Consider the following 23085-nt stretch of genomic DNA (forward strand, 5'->3'; position numbering starts at 1 on the left):
ATATAGAAATGAAACATTTCTTTTAACAGAAACGGACTCCATTTTATGATGGGTTCAAGGAGGGAAATTGCTGTGTTTTAAGGACAGAGCTTGATGTTAAGCTTCCCGTCTTTGCCTTTTTCATTGTATCATTCCAAAGATCTTTTTCTTTTATCTATTTTATGACCACGCACCTCAGCTACGAGGTATGAATTAGGGGTGTTTAACGGGTGGGTTGGGACGGGCTGGACAAAAAAAAAATCAGCCCGTCCGTTTAACGTTGCGGGCTGTTAGCGGGCTGTACTTTTTCGGGTTTTTTTTTGTCCGTCCGGGTTCGGGCTTAGAGGGTTGTTAACAGGCTGTTGGCTGGTTGTTAGAGGGCTGTTAGCGGGTTGTTCGCGGGCTGTTAGAGGGTTGTTAGCGGGCCGTGGATTTTTATTTTTATTTTTATTTTAAGTAAATTTTGTTTTTCTTATTCAATGTTATTGATACTTAAGTGTTTGTAAACTTTTAAGGCTTAGAATTAAACTTTGAAATTTGAAATTTGAATTTTATAATGTTAAAATTAAAATTTGAAAGTAAGTGGCTACAAAAAATTATTTAATAAGACCTATATATAAGGATCAAGCTCCGAAGACTTTCATTTGATATTTTTATTGAATAATATATAATACTTCAAATTAAGTTGCAAGTTCTTTTTTGATTTTGTTATTTTTGAACTTGCAAATTAAAATTTACAACAATTATAAAAAAATAAATAGTACATCACATGCTTTGCATCATTTTTGTAAGTTCATCCATGTCAACCTGAGGTTTTTGGTTTACGGCATTGGTTGAATCGGAACCATAAATCATTATATCTCCAATTTCTTGGTCCTCCGCTTCATCTACCTCGTCACGCCCTTGATTTTGTCGTTCTGATCTTATCCAATCTCTGAAGCACACTAGAATTTTCAAAGCGTTGCTACCCAATGAATGACGGGTATCTCCTAGTTGTTGCCTTGCTTGGCTAAATGCGCTCTCTGATGCGACTGTTGAAATTGGCACATTTAGCACGTCTCGAGCCATGGCCGAAAGAACAGGAAATTGATTTGAGTTGCTCCTCCACCAACCCAATGGTAGAAATTCCTTTGTGCGGGGCTCTGCTGACTTTTGCAAGTAAAATTGAAGTTCATTGTTATTCCTGCTACTGGTTTGTTGATGGCTTGATGCTCCCCTATTGTAGACCAAATCAAATAATCTTCAACATCATCATTATCATCCAAAGCACTGGTCCCAGATGTTGAAACTGAACTTGAAGGAATATTTGCATCTACAGCAGAAGAAGCATTAACAATGTTAGCATAATAATTATATAATGTTTCTAAATGTTTGTGTAGGTAAGAAATACAAGTGTCAATATCAGGAGTTTAAGTTGGTCCATAGTTTTTTTTTTAAAAAAAACGTTAATAAACGGGCTGAACCGGGCTGTAGCCCGTTGACAACCCGTTAACGGGCTGAACCGGGTTGTAGCCCGTTAACGGGTTAACAGGCTTAGCGGGTTTCGGTGCACCGATATCAAAAAATTGTTCGTTTGAAACCCGCTCCCTGCCCAATCCATCCCAGCCCGTACCGGGCTGTAAACGAGTCAGCCCGGCCCGATTAACAGGTATATGAATACTTTCCGCCGAAATAGATGATCTGAAAGAAGAGTGAAGTTATAAATAACCCAAACTCGATATCGTTTCTGTTAACTAGGGGAAACACTGGGGATGTCCATTGTACTCAATTTTCAAGTGAAATTAATAGGGTTGATTGGTAAAAAAGGTTCAATTATTATTTTATCCTTTATCATTGCAATAAACCACGAACCAATCCATCATATCACTTACGGACGAGCAGTGAAACATATATAAGGGGCTTGAGAAAAGAGCTGGCGGAAAGTAAGCTCTTCTGACGCATTTTGTATTGGCATTCCTCCTTGCGCCATAGTTGCTTTGATACACATACAATCTAGAAAATTAATATAGCATAACTTGTCCAAACACTAAAAATAAACGACAATAACAGGAATCTGCCTACGTTAGAGATTCTGAATCTTGAAATGTTATAAGGAATAGAATACATCGGCTCCTTATTTTATAAAATCTGGAAGAGAGAGTACTACTGCTGGAAATTATACATGATATGAAAACAGTATTCTTTTAAAATAATATTACGCCATAATATACAAGCGAAAAACTAATGAAAACTTTGATTTTACAAAAGAAGATACTATAAACATACTTTTATATTACAAAACTAGGTATAGTGCACCCCCTACAAGTAGCATAATAAATTATAGTAATAGCCCAAGTCTTTATCACCGCATGGAAATGAATCTTTCCCTAAAAATAAACAAAACAATTCACTTGCAACAAATTAGATACCTTGTAATGATCAGAATCACTACATCAGCTCTTGTGTTTTCTTTCGTACAGCTTAGCATAGGAATTACCAATCTGTAACCTTCTTATACCAGCAATATACTTTCCTTTTCCTTTGTGGCAGACTTTCGTCTCTATTCAACTAATTGGTCTCACATTTAGGCAACAGGTTTATACCATTAAGTTCACGAGCAGAATTTTACCTTAGATCGTAACACCTTTGTTACTTTTTTAGGAGATATCACCTCCGAATAAACCACCCACATCGCAACCATTCTCCTCATAATCTATCAAAAATTTTCTTTAAAAACGTAAAAAAGAAAGGAATTTTTTTCATGGGAAGCAAGAGAGTGGTTGTGGTCCATGATACATCAAAAGAGGTAAACTGGGCAGCCATTAGAGGGCTTCTTTATAATTTATGTCTGAAGGCTGGAGATGAGTTCATATTACTTGGAGTTGTTCACCAATTTAATAACTCAACTACTACATCAGCTTTCCTGGGCACTGTAAAACTTCGTAAGTCTTCTATACTTTCTGTTAGAAGTGTTGGAGGTTTTTGTTATCTAAGATGAAATAGTCTTAAAATGAGGGTGAATGGGAAATGGAGGAAAAATAAAAATTTTTGAGTAAAATTTTAAGTTTCCCCTCTTGATAATGAGACATTGTCCCATATTGGAAGAGGAAAAGATTTTTGGTGGGTATATATATAATTGCTCTTCTTATAGCTCTTAAAGAGTTAAGAAGAAAGCAAGCCTCGCGCCGCCGTCGTCGTCGCTCGACTCGGCTACGGCTACTACGGCATTCGGATTGATTGATTTTGATTTTTTGGACCAAATTTATTTGTTAATAGTAAATATTAACGTAAGATTATCCGCATTTGTAACGGATATATTCCAATCCGTGTATTGGCCATCAGCTCCACAAACAAGCTAGTGCATGCTCCACCATAGAGGGTGGAGGGTCGTTCATCTTCAAAGCTAGCTGCTATATATATGTGCAGCAGCTGTTGAAGAAAGATACGAACGAAAAACGAAAAAACACCAACAAAACTGAAAAAACGCTCAACTTTGGCTATACATTGCACTCCTTCCTCTCAGCATTTCCATACGATTTTATGAGTTTCTACTCCTTCGTTCTGCATTGTTTTAACTTCAAACAAAGCAACTGTAAGTGTGATTTGCTACCGAACTTTGTGTTCGCTGAAACACTGGGGTTTGAAGTACCGCTACACCAGTGTGTGATTCGTTCTATCCTGGGAGGAAATAATCCATTACCTTGGGTACTAGGAGGGGATTAAATTCCTTAAGGAAACACTGTGAATTCAGTGGGCTCGAATTAATTACTGTTTTATTACGATAACTTATATTTTGCAGAATTATTATTTACAAATACAACAATATTGGCGGGACTAACAAGAAGTCCAGAGGCGGAGCCAGGATTTGAAATGGGTTCGAGATTCTAAATCTTTAAATTACTGAGTTTTAAATTAATAATTTATACATGTTCAACGAATTTCTTAAGACAAATATATAGTTTGAACCAAAACTATTGGGTTCGATCGAATCCGTAGATTCTACTCTCCTCTGCCCCTGGTTAGAACTAATTATATACCAAATTAATTCATAAGTACGTTTTATAGCAATAGAAATTGTTAGTAGTAATATTTACGGGTTCATATTTTTTTATATGAAAAATGATTGAATATCTCATTATTTCTTCAACTTGTTCATTTTTCTAGTGGGGCAACCGAATAGAGTAGACCATAAACTGGTGGAAGAAGAACTAGTTAAAAGGATGGAGGAGTATAATAAGAGTTTGGAGATGCTAATGATGTTGAAACAATGTGAAATTCAAAAGGTTAGTCTCTTAAAACTCTCACTAGTCACTTCATATTTCTTTAATTAATTCATTCAGCTTTCACCTCCAGTATGGACCTCTACACAACAACAACAACAACAACCCAGTAAAATTCCACTAATGGGGTCTGGGGAGGGTAGTGTATACGCAGACCTTACCCCTACTCCGAAGGAGTAAAGAGGCTGTTTCCGAAAGACCCTCGGCTCAAAAAATAAAAAGACAAAAGGGACAAAAAGGGACAAAAAGGGAGACAATATTAGTATCACAACAATAATCATAGGATAAACATGTACACCATGAAATCCAGAAGAAAGATACAAAGTAAAGGGAGACAATATTAGTAAATATTAGTATCACCACAACAGTCATAAGAAAAATAGGAAATCATGAAATCTAGAAGAAAGATGTAAAGCAAAAGCGATAGCTAGTAAATAGGACCTGCACTGAAAAGAGAAATAGTAAGCCACAATATTCCCACTAGTTATCTTAATAAAAAATAAAAAATAAAAAAAACCTACATGGCTAGTCCCACCATGTTACGAAGTAAGGCACGACTCAACTACCTCTTAACCTACAACCCTAATACTCGACCTCCACATCTTCCTATCAAGTGTCATGTCCTCGAAAATCTGGAGTCTCGCTATATCCTGCCTGATCACCTCTCCCCAATACTTCTTAGGCCGCCCTCTACCTCTTCATATTTATTAATATTCAAAAGAAAAAATAAGAATAAGGAGAACAAGATCTTACCTTACTGATGTAGGATAGACAATTATGCACTTCATTTATATTTTAGTCACTCTTCTAAGAATTCGTCCAACTTCTTTTAACTCATAATTAATATAGTAGACGTGGGATAGCCACTTTTTAACATGATATTTAGTTTTTATCCAGTATTTTTAATGCTGAACAAAAATAGCCATTACTCTATTAAAATTAATACGAAGAGATGTTTTTACACTTTCTTCACGAGTGCTGTGTAAATATTAAGGACATGGTGTCCTTAACATTTACACTGCACACATGAAGTTAAGGACGACGTGTCCTTAACATTTACACTGCATATATGAAGTTAAGGACATGATATCCTAAAGTTTAACAACGGAAGGTGCATATACAAGACACTTTGTCCTTAATATTTATACAACATTTATGAAGTTAAGGACACCATGTCCTTAATATTTACATAATACTCATAAAGTTAAGGACACTATGTCCTTAACATTTACACTGCACACATGAAGTTAAGGACACTATATCCTTAACATTTATATTGCACATATAAAGTTAAGGACACGAGGTTCTAAAGTTTAACAACAGAAGGTGCAAATACAAGTTAAGGACATGATGTCCTAAAGTTTAACAATGAAAGGTGCAAATACATGACACTTTGTCTTTAATATTTACACAACATTCATGAAGTTAAGGACACCATGTCCTTAATATTTACACAACACCCATGTCTAACACAAGGGTATTTTCGTTCGGACGGGTAAAAATTTATTAAGTACTGGCTAAAGAGTAAATACATTTTAAATAATGGCTAAAGAGTAAGTATATCTCTAATTAATGGCTAAATGTGCACTTCTCCCTTTAATATAATCTAGTTTCTTTTGTTGACCCAAAAAAAAAAGAGACGGAATTTAGCCCACTTAAGTAACATGGGTGTATAACTTAAAAGAGTGGCCTAAAAGGTCATACGGAAAATAATCACTATTGTAAGAATAGTCCATACTTTTTTATTGTCCATTTTACATTCGCTCTTTTATTAACTAGGATTTGTAATATGAGGTGAATGGAGACATCAACCTAACCATTATCATAGTTTTGCTCTTTCATTATTGATTAATTAATTTTGTCTTCTGTTAAGCTTTTGATCCAAAACTATTTCTATGTTAAGATATGACACCTAACGGAATTTCAATATAACAATAATAATAATAATTTTAGAGAGTTATGCGGTGCATTATCTATCAAATAAAAGTTTTACTATGTTTTAAACAGTTTGTCATCTGAATATATCCCACGGAAGTTATGACCTTTTTTTAATAAGGGTAATAGGGCAGCCACACAACTACCTCATAGAATACCAATTAACTACATAATAAAAAATTGATGGGTGAATTTGGATCAATTTGTTAAAAAATATGAATGGACCCAAAAAACAATGTAAGAAGAACAAAATTGAGCAATTGCGGGATAATACAAATGAAATATTTAAGCTTTTTCCCCTGTGATATAGTATGTGAGAATTGTGATACAGTACTAATGTACTATACAAAAAGCTGTAAATTTGATCGATAGATATTGAAGATGCCTATGAGGTTCAATGAGGAAGTAGAGCTTCTTCACTCTTACCCAATGGGAGAATTCCCTACACAGACTGTCGAGTCAAATGGAAAGCTATACATCTTCTCGACAAACCCAATCTGTTTTTATGGCGGGAAAAAAAGAGAAAGCATTTTTGTGGAATTTCACTACGTTTTTGCACTGTGAATCGTCAGCAATCGGCCAAAATTCCTCTTCTCTCCGACCAATAGAAACCAGAATTTCTGGGCAGGAAATTGTATCGAAGAAGAAGTAGAATAAGAAAGTTTCACATATGGAGTCTTAAATCATGGAATCGATAGTCTCAATATAATTTCAAGTGCGAAATCTTAACTCTTCGAATATTATTATTTGGTGTTGCAGGTGAAGTTTCACATAGAAGTTCAAGCTGGAAATTCACGAAAGGTGGTAGCTGTGATTGCAGTCAAGAGGTTGGAAGCAACTTGGATCATTCTAGATAGGTTAGTGATAACATCAGAAAGTTTACAAAATTCACGAAACTCAAATTAGGTAGCTGAAATGCACAATTCTAATTAGTACTACCATTAGAATTTTACAGAAATTGATATTATTACTCCTTATATCCCGTTTTATATAACTCAGTTTGACTAGACCTGAAATTTAAAATATTAGTTTGATTCATCTGTTGTATTAGTGCGAGTAGAATCGAATATAAAGTCAAAATTGAAAAGTTAGTTTGATGAGAAAGCAACACCATAGTAAAATATGAATAGTTAAATGATCTTGAGTTATTGAATTGTACAAACTAATATTATCTGTCAAAATGAGTCAAATATTTTAAAACGTCCGAAAATAGAAAAACGGTTATGTAGATGGTGGAAGGAGTATTACTATCTGTATTGTTTGGTTAATAGCTAAGTTATCGTCAACTTGGCGGAGCCACGCTTACTTGGTTCAACTAAATCCTCTTCATCTAAAAATTGTACTATACATATAGCTAATACGTTTTTATGTTTGTATATGTGTTGAATCCTGTAGACACAAAACCCCATGTGTTTGAATCCAACAAGAACAACAAACCACTAAGTCCCACGAATGGGGTCTTGGAAGGGTAGTTTTTGAATCCCTTTTACGAAATTCTTGTTTACACCTACGTGAAGTTCGTAGTATAAAACGTTATTGCTTTGAGCCATCTTTCTTTTTAACTTCCTTTTGGTCTTATAATTGTTCTTTTTTGTTTGTAGGGAAATGAAAAAGGAGAAGAGGTATTTTATGGAGAAGCTATCATGTGGGATATCAAAATTGAGAAGTGACAACTCCATAGAAGATGTAAGAGTGCCACTAACATTAATGGAGAACACCAAGGTCTCCCTTACCAGAAGTAAATTTTCTTATGATGAAATGATTCCAGGCGACGATGACTCATCAGATGAACTTACTTTGCAAAAAGGTAAGCAATATGTATAATTTCCTCTACATAACTGAAATTTCTATCAAAATAATATATTCTTCTGTCAATACATTTTTGCTTATGTTTGACAGTGCTCTAATGCCATTTATTTTTTATGAATTGTAGACTCGAAAGTTATTTCTCATGTGAGAACCTCAAGCAAAGAACAAGCAAGCAGTATTATGGGAAAGTCCTCCGCCGAGTTTTGTGAAAACTTGGTAAAAATATCTTCAGCAAGTGACCTAGTAGATTCAAGTTCAAGCTTGGAAAATCCTAATAGCTCCTCAAGTTCTCACCAGAAAGCAAAAACAACCGAAAACTCACCTTCCCGCGTCTCCAATGACCAAACCCAAAAGCATCAAACTGTTAAAGACAAAGAAAAAGTGGAGATGATTATTGACCAATATTTTTGTGGTGCAATATTCAAAAAACCTGAATGTTCAACATGTGGGAACAAAAGGCCAAAGATGGGATGGCATAAAGGATTCAGCTATAAGGAGCTTGAAGAAGCAACAGAATGGTTTTCCAATGAGAACTTTCTATCGGAAGGTGGATTTGGTTCTGTCTATAGAGGGGTTTTAAAGAATGGGCTAAGAGTTGCTGTGAAGCAGCACAATGGTATGAGCCTTCAAGGGGATAAAGAATTCAAGTGTGAAGTTGAGGTTCTTAGCAAGGCCAGGCATCCAAATTTGGTTATGTTGTTAGGGTCTTGCTCCGAAGGAAACCAAAAGTTGCTTGTCTATGAGTATGTTTGCAATGGTTCACTAGACCAATTCTTATCAGGTAATTGGTAATGCATTAGTTTTAGAATAGTAAATATTGGAGGGTCGAATGACCCGCCAATACACATATATATACCCAACCTCATCCGTCCAAGTTGGAACATCTATATATGCTGACGCATAATTGTTTTATACTTTGCAGGAGATATAAGAACGCCTCGCGATTGGGAGAGGAGGATGAAAATAGCTTTGGGTGCTGCCAGAGGATTAGAATATCTTCATAAACATAACATCATCCACAGAGATATCAGACCTAACAACATCCTCATCACACATGATCATGAATCACTGGTATGTTGTCCATGGATTAATTATATCCATAGTATATTAACAAAAAAATTACCAAAAAAGGGAGGGAAAACATACACTGCTATTCATGATTATGTAGGATGCACTAATTAGTAAGTTGAGTTATAACCTTAGTTTGGTTCAAGCAAGTTGAGGTGAAATGCTCTGGTGTGAAATGTAGAGAGATTAATATGGACATGATCAAAATGCATGGATAATTGACATTCATTTAGCTTAGGTGTTAGACATATATTTTTATCTAACTATGTAACATCGATCACTTAGCTAGGAGATTTTGGACTTGCAAAAGCTGGGTATGATGAATCACAAATATCTTCTGGTAACAATGTGGTTGGCACTCTTGGATATATGGCACCAGAATATGCAGCAAATGGGAAGTTCTCAACTAAAACAGATGTTTATGCTTTTGGGGTTGTCCTGCTGCAGCTGATCACTGGGCTGAAGACCACAGATAATTATCCTGAAGATAAAAGTCTTGTTGAATGGGTAAATTAAAAAGACTGTTTCTTATATTTCACCATATAACACATGCTTATTTCGTTTTGAAAAATGATATATAGCTCGTGAGACAAATATTTATTGTTTTCTCCTTTCTTTTGTATAAGCAAAATTATATGGAGTATGTAGTAACTAGGTGTGTGAAAAAGAAAATCCCCAAGGTCATATTACTTACGAAAATGTAAAATGTATTACATAATAGGACATCCCTTTTAAGTGCAGGCAATGCCACTTTTGGAGCAAAGGAATTATCCTCGTCTAATTGACAAGAGAATTGTGGATTCCCATGATTTCCATCAGCTATTTTGGATGGTTGAAATAGCAGAAAAATGTCTCAAAAAGGATCCTAATAAGAGGCATACTATGGAATGGGTAAGTTTTTCTTGTAACGTCAGACTAAATGAGACTTGTTTTTCTCTTGAATTTTCTGATTCTATGAGATACGAATAGTAGATCCATCATTTTTTCCCCTTAAAACTATTATAATCTTCATCAATATGATCTTAAAATCCCGACATTTGATTTGAGTATCCTGACACACTACCCTCCCCAGACTCCACTTGTGGGATTATACTTGGTATGTTATTGTTATAAGGTACTCCCTTCGTCCATCATATATGACACTCTTTATGGTTTTTCCCACACTTCTGACTCATCATTTTGTTAATGCAGGTGGCTAAAACTTTGAGCCATATAATGGAAGGAAGTACTGATAATTCTATAGACTTCAACCCGATAGAGTCAAGTTCATATGTTCATATAGGTGATAATAATATTAACAATAGTAGTAAACAAGGGGATGTCAAAGGCAAGGAAGATGATAAGATCCTTGAAACAAAAGCAACATCTTCATGTTCAACTTACAGAAAATGTTCATCAAAAAGTTGGAGTCCTTCATCATCCAATACTCAAGAGGGATATGAAAGAAGGAATATTCAACTCAAATATAAAGGACCATCTCCAAGCAAAGGGAAACTACTTTATGAAGAGATGATTCATTAAATTTATTTTGATGTGTTTTGTTACATGTGTAAAGTTAATTACTTACTATTATTTTGTGATTAGTTATTTGCTTAAGTGACACCAGTTTTATATCAGTTGTCTGGCTGAATGGTTGATACATACTACACTTTTTTTTTAACCTTAAAGGAGGAATAAAGAAAAGGCCAAGGACAATGATTTCCTTTTATTGCATAGTCAACAGTGAGGAAGAAATGAAATAAGGATTTTACTGATGTTACGAAATGTCCCGAGGGTGGTCTTGTGGATATGTTTGGAGGCTAGAGGTATACTTGTTGCTTATATTAGGGCGATTAAGGACATGTACGATGGAGCTAAGACAACAATGAGGACAGTAGGAGGGGACTCGGATCACTTTTCGGTCATGATGGGGTTGCACCAAGGGTTGGCACTCAACCGTTTTTTGTTTGCCCTGGCGATGGACGTATTAACGCGCCACATCCAAGAGGAGGTGTCGTGGTGCATGTTATTTGCAGATGACATTGTATTGATTGACGAGACGCCAGATGGCGTTAATGCGAGGTTATAGATGTGGAGGCAAACGGTGGAGTCTAAAGGTTTCAAGCTGAGTTGGACTAAGACAGAATACTTTGAGTGTAAGTTTAGTGGGGCGACTCAGGGAGTGGAGGGGGGAGGGGGGGTGAGACTTTATTCACAAGTCATCCCTAGGAAAGGAAGTTTTAAGTACCTTGGGTCTGTTATACAGTTATACGGGGGTTGGGAAAATCGACGAAGATGTCACGCATCGTATTGGGACGGGATGGATGAAAAGGAAACTTTGTTCCGGTGTTTTGTGTAATAAGAGGATGCCAGCAAAACTTAAAGGTAAGTTCTACAGAGTGGTGGTTAGGCCGATTATGTTGTATGGGGTTGAGTGTTGGCCAGTCAAGAGCTCCCATGTCCAGAACATAAAGGTAGTAGAGATGAGGATGTTGAGATAGATGTGCGGGCACACAAGGTTAGATAGGATTAGGAATGAAGTTATTCGGGACAAGGTGGGTATGACCCCTATTGAGGACAAAATGCGGGAAACGAGACTTAGATAGTTTGTACATGTGAGGAGACGGAGGACATACGCTCCAATCAAGAGGTGTGAGAGGTTGACATTAGAGGGCCTAAGGAGAGGTAGAGGTAAGCCGAAGAAGAATTGGGGACAGGTGATTAGGCAAGACGTGGCACAACTTCAGCTGACCGAGGACATGACCCTTGATATGAAGGTGTGGAGGTCGAAGATTAGGGTAGTAAGATAGTTAGTTTAGTGTTCTCCTTGTCATATCGGTAGTATTAGTACGTACTTTCGTATTCTATTGGTATTAGATTTTTATGACTACCTGTCGTTTCTTTCATTTCGGTCGTCTGACTATCTGGTTGTTATTTATGCCGTTTTTACATGGCTTCTCGTTGTTGCGCTTCTTATTTTTCTCTTCATTAATGTGGTGCTTATGCTTTTCTAAGCCGATGGTTTATTTGAAACAATCTCTCTATCTCCACAAGGTAGGGGTAAGACCGCGTACGCACTACTCTCCCCATATCCCACTATGTGGGATTATACTGGATTTATTGTTGTTGTTGTAATGATGTTACGAAATATTTTATATTGTACTTTGTTACCTTGATATTATTGTAAAATGATTAATCATCTTTTAAATGAAATGGAGAATCCCTGTATTTTTTTTTTAATTCAAGCCATCACCCAGGGTATGCTGCCCTATGGTGGTGGGGGGTTTGGCATTACCCCTACCTGTCTATTAGATAATCCAAAAGAATATATAGAGGAGGACATAAACATTTGCCTCTAGAGATACATGGAGAGTGAGTGAGTGAGCTCGAAGATAATTTTGTGTATTGTCTAAGTTTTCACTAAGAGAGGACTCCCCTCTCATGTTACGGATGAAAGAGCTAGCTTTGAAATGAAACCTATATGTTAATACAACTTGAGTAGTCTTAACCATTATCAAATATGAAATGCCACTTCTGGGACCTTATTCTAAAGCGAATAAAGCCATTTTGATCATTCTTCAATAAAGCTTTAGTCTCTCATGGTAAGGCCTTAACTTGTGTGAAGAATCTCTCATGTTTAGTCTCCACTCCAAAGTTAGCAAGTGAGTCAGCAACAAAGTTGGCCTCCCTATAACAGTGACCAACACGAGTAATTTGCCCTTGAATCATCAGGCATTTGATTTGATGGATATAATCCTTGAGGTATGGCTGAATCTTGTTCTCCCCTTTAATCATTCTGACTAGTAATAAGGAGTCGGTTGCCACCAAAATATTGTTGTGCCCATTGTTGATGCACCATTGCAACCCTTTAAGTAAGGCCATAGTCTCAGTTTTGTTATTGTTGCAAACACCAAAGTAAGAATAGTGGCAGATGCCTTGAGTCGTAAGGCGGAGAGTTTGGGCAGCTTAGCATATTTACCGGTAGCAGAGAGGCCTTTAGACTTGGATGTTCAGGCCTTAGCCAACCAGTTTATCAGGTTGGATGTTTCCGAGCCGAGCCGAGTTTTGGCTTGTGTGGTTTATCAGTCTTCTCTTTATGATCTTATCAGGGAGCGTCAATATGATGACCTTCATTTGCTTGTCCTTAAGGATACAGTTCAGCACAGTGATGCCAAGGAAGTCACTATTGGGGATGACGGTGTACTATGGATGCATGGCAGGCTATGTGTACCCAATGTAGATGGCTTGCGTGAGTTGATTCTCCAGGAGGCTCACAGTTCGGGGTACTCCATTCATCTAGGTACTGCAAAGATGTATCAGGACTTGAGACAACACAATTGGTGGAGGCAGATGAAGAAAGACATATTGGAGTATGTATCTCGGTGTCTAAATTGTCAATAGGTGAAATATGAGCATCAATGACCGGGTGGATTACATCAGAAGTTAGAGATTCCAGAATGGAAATGGGAGCGGATCACTATGGATTTCGTTGTTGGGCTCCCACGGACTCAGCGGAAGTTTGATGCAGTTTGGGTGATTATGGATAGGCTGACCAAATCAGCTCATTTCATTCCTGTGATTACTGCTTACTCTTCAGAGCAGCTGGCTCAGGTATATATTCGCGAGATTGTCAGACTTCACGGTGTACCGGTATCTATCATCTCTGACCGGGGTACACAGTTTACCTCACAATTTTGGAGGGCAGTACAATGTGAGTTGGGTACTCGGGTAGAGTTGAGTACAACATTTCACCCTCAGACGGACGGGCAGTCCGAACGCACTATTCAGATACTGGAGTATATGCTTCGTGCGTGTGTGATAGATTTTGGGGGTACTTGGGGATCAGTTCTTACCACTTGCGGAGTTTGCTTACAACAACAGTTACCAGTCAAGCATTCAGATGGCTCCGTATGAGGCCTTGTATGGTAGGCGATGCCGGTCTCCAGTGGGTTGGTTCGAACCGGGCGAGGCTAGACTATTGGGTACAGACTTGGTTCAGGATGCCTTGGAAATGGTTAAGTTGATTCAGGATCGACTTCGTACAGACCAATCTAGACAGAAGAGTTATGCGGATCGGAAGGTTCATGATGTTGCATTCATGATTGGTGAGCGGGTATTGCTCCGGGTTTCGCCTATGAAGGGTGTGATGAGGTTCGTGAAGAAGGGCAAGTTGAGCCCTAGGTATATTGGGCCTTTTGAGATTCTTGAGAGAGGTGGAGAGGTGGCTTACTGACTTGCACTACCAACTAGTCTTTTTGCGGTTCATCCGGTATTCCATGTTTTTATGCTTCAGAAATATCACGGCGATCCGTCTCATTTGTTAGACTTCAGTTCGGTTCAGTTGGACAAGGATCTATCTTATGTTGAGGAACCAGTGGCTATTTTGGATAGGCAGGTTCGTCAAAGAACATTGCTTCCGTGAAGGTTCAATGGAGGGGTCATCCGGTCGAAGAGGCGACTTGGGAGACCGAGCATGATATGCGCAGCTGATATCCACACTTATTCACCAGCTCAAGTATTTCTTCTAACTCCGTTCGAGGACGAACGTTTGTTTTAGAGGTGGAGAATGTGATAACCTAAAATGTCATCTTTAAATTTAATAATTAATTCTGTGTTCTAAGATCTCGAAAATCACTATTTATCATTATTTGACTTGCGTGCGTAATCCGTAAAATTTTCCGAAAAATTTTTATGCGAAAAATTAATTAAAATGTGAATTAGAACTTTAAAACTCAACTGAGTTGACCTTGATCAACATTTCTACCAAACGGACTCGGATCAGTGTATTGACAGTTTCGGTAGGGCTATATCGTGATTTGGGACTTGGGTGTATGCCCGGAATCAAATTCCGAGGTCCCTAGCCCGAGATATGGAATTTTGAAAAAAAATTAGAAGTTTAAATTTAAATAGTGACCGGATGTCGAATTATATGCAAATGACCCAGGAATAGAATTTTGATAATTCCAACAGCTTCGTATGGTGATTTTGAACTTAGGAGCGCGATCGGAATTTTATTTGGAAGTCTGTAGTGAAATTAGGCTTAAAATGGCTAAAATAGGAATTTAAGTTTGGAAGTTTGACCGGGGAGTTGGCTTTTTGATGTCGGGATCGGAATTCAGTTCTGAAAATTTTAACAGCTCTGTTATGTCATTTATGACTTGTGTACAAAATTTGAGGTCAATCGGACTTGATTTGATATGTTCCGGCGTCGTTTGTAGAAATTAAAAGTTTCAAAGTTTATTAGGCTTGAATCTATGTGTGATTCGTGTTTTTAGTGTTGTTGGATGTGATTTGAAGACTCGACTAAGTTCGTATGATGTATTAGGGCTTGTTGGTATATTTGATTGAGGTCCCGAGGGGCTCGGGCTTGTTCCGAATAGTTAACGCATCATTTTTGGCCTTGGTGAGATAGTTGATATCTGCTGCTGTAATTTTTCTGGTTTCCTCTTTCGCGTTCGCGAGAGGAGCCTTGCGTTCGCGAAGAGTGTTCTGAGCTGGTGAGATTTTTGTTCTACGCGTTCGCGGAGGAGAGGACGCGAATGCGAACGCGAAGGGTAGGGCAGTGTGTGCATCGCGAACGCGTGAGTGGCGTCGCGTTCGCGAAGGATAGTGAGGCAGCTGGGAACCCCAGTCTTTTGTTCTACGCGTTCGCGAGGTAATGGACGCGTTCGTGAAGCGTAGGTCGTGTTCGCGAAGAGGAAAGTCGGGCAGCACATTTTTGTGCTTCGCGAACGCGAGTCAAGGGTCGCGTTCGCGAAGAAGAAACCACTGGACAAAATGTTTAAGTTCAGAAAATGGGATTTCGTCCCATTTTCTATTTTTAACGATTTGGAGATTAGATTGAGACGATTTTTGGGAGATTTTCAGAGAAAACATCGAGGTAAGTGTTCTTAACTCAATCTTGGTTAGATTACCCGAATCCATCACTGTTTTTAACATTTAATTGGCGATTTAAGTTGAAAAATTTTGAAAAACTCTCATGGGTAGATTTGAGGATTTGAGGGTCGAATTGTTATTGGAATTTAGTCATTTTGGTATGGTTAAACTCGTTATTGAATGGGCGTTCATATTTCGTAACTTTCACAGGATTTCGAGATGTGGGCCCCACTGGCCATTTTTGAGTTAATTTCGGATTTTTATTGAAAAATGTAGTATTGTTTTTATAGAATTAATTCTATAATTTTTGTTGACTCTATCGAATTAATTATGACTAGATACGAGTCGACTGGAATCGAAAAATCGAGAAAAAAAGCATACTACTTGGTTAAATTGGAGCAAGTCTTGTGGGGTGGAAATTCCCCCTAGGATTGATAATTGTAATGAATGGAAAGTCGTGTACACGAGGTGACGAGTGTGTACACGGGCTAAATGTAAAAGATTATGTTTTAAATTGTGTAGATCACTGTTGCGCATTAATTAAATTATTTTATTTTGTTATATTCTTCATTATTGATTTAATGTTTATATTTTAAATTTGCGTGACCTTTTCCTACTAATTGTTTTATCTGTTTAGTTGGAACTTGGTTTCTTTTATTCTGTGCATTATTTGCAGATTGATTTTTTTTAAATTAAATATTATTAATATGAAGTATTTGACATTTTAAAACTTGATATTGAAGCAACGTATTAAAGATTTTCAAATATTATTGTTGAATTATTTTGACATGAGCCGTGAGCTATTTATTGTGGAAAAATATTATTGTTGAATTATTTTGACATGAGCCGTGAGCTCTTTATTGTGGAAAAATATTATTGTTGAATTATTTTGACATGATCCATGAGCTCTTTATTGTGGAAAAAATATTGTTGTTGAATTATTTTGGCAAGTTAAATTATTTGAGCAATTGAGGTGCAAATTGTGATATATTATGATATTGATACGCATGCGGTGGTATAAGGTTTGGGTATTGAAACGCATGCGGTGAGATAAGGGTGGCTTAATACGCGTGGCTAGTAGGAGGAACTACTAGAAGTCATGCGGTGTGATAAGGATGGCTTAAACGCGGGATGCTATTTCGGAAAAAATATTTTCTTTAAAATAAATTGTGAAAGCTCCCGCGGTGAGATAAGGAAATGAGATATTGCGAATTTATTTATGATTTGGGACTACGAGGCGGTACCTCGGGAGTGCCCTTGTTGATATTGATTTATGGCCGTAGTTGCCGTTGATTATTTGTTGTGATTTTCTTAAGTTGAAAGGAAATTTTGTTGGTTTCTACGAGATATTATTTGCCATTATTTTGTATAATTAAATGGTGACCTGCTACTTGATTCATTTCCATTGTCATTTTATCTTTATTATAATGTAAAACATTTTACCATGTTATTATTTATTTTCCAGTAGGGCCTGACCTGACCTCGTCACTACTCTACCGAGGTTAGGCTTGGCACTTACTGGGTACCGTTGTGGTGTACTCATACTACGCTTCTGCACATCTTTTTGTGCAGATCCAGGTACATCTTATCAGACTAGGCATCAGTAAACTAGTTGTACGAGGAGACTTCGAGGTATACCTGCTAGCGTCCGCAGACTCCGGAGTCCCCTTCTATCTTACTATGTTGCTTCCTTATTTGCTTTAGACTCTGATGTATAGAGACATATAGAATAAATTCTTAGAAGCTTGTGACTTATTTCTACCGGGTTTTGGAAGTTGAAATTATTTGAATTGTAGTTTATTTATTTCAGATATTTATTATTATTCCGCATTGATAGGCTTACCTAGTCTTAGAGACTAGGTGCCATCACGACATACTACGGAGGGAATTTGGGGTCGTGACAGAAACCCTTTTCTTGCCTATGTATATAGGACAACCAAGGTAGGTAAAAAGGAAATTGATGTTGAGTGAATCTTGTAATCTGGTTCATCTCTTGAATAAAGATATCAGTGGCTTTAGGGTGGACAATGAACCCAGATTTGCTTTTGTTAATGAGTTGTCCTGAGACCTTTTCATATGTCTCTAGAGTGTTCATCATCTTGGTGATAGAATTTGAATCTCCTGAAGAGAAAAGAATGGTGTCATCTGCATAGCATGTGTGATTCTAGGTCCATTTCTGCCAGTGGTGAAAGGGATGAAATTATCCACTAATAGCATGTCCATTGTTCTAGAAATGAGCTCAGCACCAATAATGAATAATGAAGGAGATAAGGGATCCCCTTGTTTGAGACCTCGGGTGGATTTAAAGAAACCATGTCTGGTTCCATTGATATTAATAGAGTATCAATTATTAGCAATCACTCTCCAAATCATATGAATCCAGTTCTCAGAAAATCCCATTTGCCGCAGAACCTGGCACAAATAACTCCACGAGACTCTATCATAAGCCTTAGCAGTGTCTAGCTTCAGAGCCACATTAGAATTAGGATCGTTCTTGTTCATGTTGTGAATCATTTCCTGAGTCAAGATGATATTCTCTATAATTGATCTCCCCTTCATAAAACCAGTTTGATTATGGGACACTAATTTATTGATAATCTTGGAAAGCCTACTATTAAGCATCGTGGAGATAATTTTGCAAGAGAAGTTACTCAGGCTAATAGGCCTCATCTCAGAGAATTCTTGAGGAGATTTGACCTTAGGGACAAGAATCAAGCAGGAGTGCGATATAGATCTAGGAAGGCAACTCCCATTGAAGAAGTCTAAAATCATATTGTGCAGGTCCTGAGCAATAATATCCCAACAATGATGGTAGAAGAGCCCTGACATACCATCTGGCCCAGGTGCACTGTCAAAACTCATGTCAAAGACTATCTCTTTTAGCTCCTGAATAGTCGGATATGCATGTAGCATATCATTGTCCTCACTAGCAACCTTAGAGGGTAGACACTGAATTAAGGAGAGATCCCTATTAAGATTCTCCTCGGTAAATAAATTTTCAAAAAATTTGACTGCTTCGTGGCCGATATTGTTCTGCCCTTCAATCCAAATTCCTCTATCATTCTTAATTCTACTCAGTTTTAGCCTCTGCCTTCTAGAAGAAATAACTTAATGAAAGAATTTGGTATTGAGGTCACCTTCAGCATGCCATTTAATCCCAGACTTTTGTCTCAAGAAGGCTTCTTCTATCTTGTAGTGTCTAATAAGTTGAGCATTGGATTCATTGAGCCTGACTATATTCTCAACAGAGTTGTCATGAATACAAATGTCTTCTAGCTCTGCTACCTTCTTTTCTTTATCCTTATTAATAGCAAATATGTCCCCTACAGTATTTTTAGACCATCAGGAGAGGCTCTTACATGTGTTTTTCAACTTAAGGTGGAACTTCCACATAGGAAATCCCTCCACTTGAATTTGCCAAGCTTGTTGAACAATCTCCTTAAAACCAGGTTCATTTACCCAAAAATTTAAGAATTAAAAATATTTAGGGGGCTGATAATCATTACTACCAACAACAATTAGAAGAGGAGCATGATCCGATCATGTTCTGACCAAGTGGGTAACCGTGGTGTTGGGGAATTTTGAGAGCCATTCCTGATTTGCAAGAGCTCTATCTAGTCTCTGCCATATCCTTTCTGATGGAGTTTTGAGGTTGCACCACGTGTATGTAGAGCCAATATAACCAAGATCATTTAATTCACAGTTTGTCATGCATTCGATTAAAGGGAGGCTCTTTTCCATTATGTGAGAATTACCACCAATCATTTCAGATGGTTCAATAATACAATTGAAGTCACCCATGACCATCCATTCCTTCATGTGGTTCGAATAAGTCTGCCTCAGCTCTTCCCATAGTGGTTCCCTGAGAGGAACCTTGCTTTTAGCATAGATAGTAGTGATGGTGATGTCCTTTTTCTCACTCTCTAGTGAACATGTGAGTTGTTGCTCACCATCAGAGAGAACCGAGAGAATAAAATCCTTGTCTGAGAATATCCAAATCTTATTATTGCAACTAGCATAAGCATAGTGATATCCTAACCAATTCTTGTATTTGTCAAGTTTAGACCTTTTGCGAAAAGGTTCTTGAATGGCTGGCCATGAAATTTATTTTGTATTGCTTCATAAGCATTTTCAGTCTCTCAATGGAGGTCTTAATGCCCCTGATATTCCAACATAGAGATCTAATCATGAAAGGTGAGTTTAGGTTGATTAGTATGGACTTGCTAGTTGTGTTGCCTCTGCCTCCTCTACCCCTAATGCTTTCTCTGCCTCGAATAGTAGATGTAGTACCTCTCTCTGATAGGTTTGCTCGATCTGTAATGTCACCGAAAGCTTGTGAAATATTTGGATCATAAACCTGATGTCCAGTAAAAGCTTCTACTTACCATCACTGAAGGGTCCTTATTCTATGCTCTTATAATTGCCTTCGTAACTACTAGATTCCACCCCTGAGCTATCCTCATCACTATCTGAATCTGAATTACCTAGCTTATATTCACTACCAAGGACCTCTTCTTCTTCATCTAAGGAACTAGACATTTGGATATTGGGTGTTCTGTGTGCAGCTGAGATAATAGCCTCCTTAATAATTTGATTCTTAGACATCTGGTTGTTGTTTTTTGGTATATTTTGTGATGTAAGTTTTTTCTTCATTCCATAAGTGCCTTCTTGTGTCATATTGAGTGTCACCACATTGAGGTGATCATCCTGTAGAATGTGGTCTGAATGGACTATATCGTGAGTTCTATGTTCCTGTTCACTTTGATTCTGATATTCATCTTGCCTTTCTTGACTGTCAATGTGTTCTCCCAGAATCTGGTGTTGTTGACCTTGATCCTTTTCTATTTGATTTTGTATTGCTGCCTACTCTCTTTGCTGGCTTCGCTTCTTATCTCTTCATTCTTTTCTTTTGTCATTCTTCTTCTTTGACTTCTCAGTACTTGTATGTTTGTCAGCAGCATATTTGTGGGGTGCATAAGATATTTCATGTGCCGTGTTGTGGTTATTCTGCTGCTGCTCCTTGCTACTACTCCTTGTAATTTCCCTTTATTGATTCTTGGTGACAACTGGTTTTATCGGTTGGCTTTCAGAATTTTCTAAATCTTTGTCCTTCACCTCAGTAGTTTGAGCTCTATCTTTAGTCATAAAAGGTATATTGGAGTACCTGTTGTCTGCTTCTTTGCTCACTTGAGTATTGTTACCAGAGTTGTTGTGTCTAGCCTTGTATGCTCCATTTGTAGTGATAATGGAAAACCATTTTCGTGATTAATAGGCATGTCATCATTTCTTTCTGTTTTCTTCTTTTTTTCAGCATCCTTTTGAGCCTCTTTTTGATCTTTAGCCTTTTCACGCACAACTTTAGTTCTGCAGTTGGCTTCAACATGCCCTTGGAGTTTGCAGTAAGAACAATAACCGGAGACATTTTCATATTATATGTCTAGCCAAACACCATCTTCCCCTCCTTTCGGCCTATTAAAGCCTAGCCAAATTTGACCTAACTTTTGGCTTTAGTAAGTCTATTTCAACTTTTAACTTTGGCAACATTTCCCCAAGACTTGGAATATGTTGCTTGATTTGGAGCAATAGCAACATCAACAGATTCAAGAATTCTAGAAAGTACATTCCATCTAAAGAGATGCCATGGTAATTTATTCACCAGAATCTAGACATGGACGATGGTTGTCTCAGCTTCAGGCTTAAAATCGGGGGTCCATTTAAGGACCTTCATAGGATAATCTCCAAAGTAGATATAAGGCTTAAAGTAAATATGCTTGTAATCGGTCTCACTGGTAAAATCAATGTAAACGGTTTGAGAATCTACAAAAGCAATTTTGACCGAACCTTTCAAATGGAATTGAGTGACGAATTGTTTCCTGAGATCTTCCATAGCTGGTTTTCCTCTGTAAAATTTTCCCACTATTGTCATTTTGCAATCTTGGGCCAGATTAATGAAATAGTCTTGCGCACTGAAGAAAACAGTTGGTTTGCCCAAATGTGTGCAATGTCTAATCTCAATTGGGTTAACATTGGCCATGTCTTTGGTTTGAACTGCAGCAGCAAAGGCAGGCTTTGATATCACCTGTGTGTTTGGTCGATTCCCAGCATTGTTAGTTAATTTAGGTTCAGATGAGCTAGGGATATCGGGGTGAATTTTTTGATTTTGCTGGTTTGTATTTGTTTGTTTGGTCGTGTCTCCCTGCTTCATTGCTTCAATAAATGAAGGATCTTCAGGCAGCTCGACTGAATCATCAAAGTGCAGGTTCTTCCTCCTTGAAGTTGGTCGATCAAAATTTGTCAATATTTTCGGTGGTGGAGGAATTTGCTTTTGTGCATTGTTACTGATTTTGGCATTTACAGTGGATTCACCATTAGCGGACAACTCAATGTTATTTGGTGTCACTTCCGGTGGTGTTAAACTGGGTTTGGTGAGTGGTGGTGGCGGTGTTCTGGTGTGGTGTCGAATTCTCATTGGGTTTGGATTGTTGGGGAGTGTGTTGATCTGACATAGTAGCTGTTGGTTGAAGGGGATCGGGGGGTACAGGAGGGATTGATACCATAGAGAGGAGAAACCTTGTTTGAACTATTTAAACTATGCTTTAGAATCACAGTCATATCACATTTGAACTATTTAAACAATTTTACTCTTATTTCTTTCAAAATAGTTAGTTTTAGTTTTTTTCAAACCATGAAATATGTAAGAACGTCATGAAAATAGAAAAATATACTTTTAACAAAATTAATTAGGTACCTAAAACTTCCATGCTAGCAATTATGCTCTTTTGTTTTTGCTTATAGTCACGTTAGGAAATGGCGTTTTCACAAAATGTGTATCTCCGACTATAAGTACTTCATCCGTCTCGTTCATGTGATGGTGTTTAACACTACACAAAGTTTAAGAAAAAAATAAAACTTTTCAAATTTCTAGTGTAAACAAGCTCTAGATATGGGACAAACTAAAAAGCAAAGTATGATGCACAAATTGAGATAGATTGAGTTGTTCCTAATGAGTACTCCCTCTATTCTAAATTATTTGCCATGTTTCATTTTTCGAAAGTCTAACCTTGTGAACTTTGACCAATACTTTAAAATATTTTTCTTAATCGCCTTGACACGAGAAAAGTTGTAACTTGTAATATTTTTCTTATAATTTTTGAATATCTAAATTTTAGTTTAAAAATAT

General features: G+C 37.4%; 2 protein-coding genes across 2 annotated transcripts; both read left to right on the forward strand.

Moving 5' to 3' along the window:
• Nucleotides 1-2539: 2539 nt before the first annotated feature.
• LOC104110495 (probable serine/threonine-protein kinase PIX13) lies at nucleotides 2540-10666 on the forward strand. The gene is made up of 9 exons (XM_009620008.4): nucleotides 2540-2900; nucleotides 4123-4241; nucleotides 6933-7030; nucleotides 7775-7980; nucleotides 8107-8763; nucleotides 8905-9053; nucleotides 9336-9557; nucleotides 9792-9941; nucleotides 10242-10666. Exons 1-9 carry the CDS (start codon nucleotides 2720-2722, stop codon nucleotides 10569-10571), a joined length of 2112 nt encoding a protein of 703 aa, XP_009618303.2. The 5' UTR covers nucleotides 2540-2719; the 3' UTR covers nucleotides 10572-10666.
• Nucleotides 10667-10890: 224 nt separating this feature from the next.
• LOC138906064 (uncharacterized) lies at nucleotides 10891-17970 on the forward strand. The gene is made up of 3 exons (XM_070194588.1): nucleotides 10891-11111; nucleotides 11296-11414; nucleotides 17909-17970. Exons 1-3 carry the CDS (start codon nucleotides 10891-10893, stop codon nucleotides 17968-17970), a joined length of 402 nt encoding a protein of 133 aa, XP_070050689.1.
• The last annotated feature ends 5115 nt before the right edge of the window (nucleotides 17971-23085 follow it).

The sequence above is a fragment of the Nicotiana tomentosiformis genome, chromosome 1 (genome assembly GCF_000390325.3).
Source record: "Nicotiana tomentosiformis chromosome 1, ASM39032v3, whole genome shotgun sequence".
In the NCBI taxonomy this organism is placed as follows: Eukaryota; Viridiplantae; Streptophyta; class Magnoliopsida; order Solanales; family Solanaceae; genus Nicotiana; species Nicotiana tomentosiformis.

Coding starts and splice junctions, on each gene's coding strand:
- LOC104110495 (XM_009620008.4), top strand. CDS start 2,720: ATGGGAAGCAAGAGAGTGGTTGTGGTCCATGATACATCAAAAGAGGTA. Junction 8,764..8,904: donor ACTAGACCAATTCTTATCAG/GTAATTGGTAAT, acceptor TATACTTTGCAG/GAGATATAAGAACGCCTCGC. Junction 9,942..10,241: donor AGAGGCATACTATGGAATGG/GTAAGTTTTTCT, acceptor TTGTTAATGCAG/GTGGCTAAAACTTTGAGCCA.
- LOC138906064 (XM_070194588.1), top strand. CDS start 10,891: ATGTACGATGGAGCTAAGACAACAATGAGGACAGTAGGAGGGGACTCG. Junction 11,112..11,295: donor CCAGATGGCGTTAATGCGAG/GTTATAGATGTG, acceptor TCTGTTATACAG/TTATACGGGGGTTGGGAAAA. Junction 11,415..17,908: donor GATGCCAGCAAAACTTAAAG/GTAAGTTCTACA, acceptor TCTTGAATAAAG/ATATCAGTGGCTTTAGGGTG.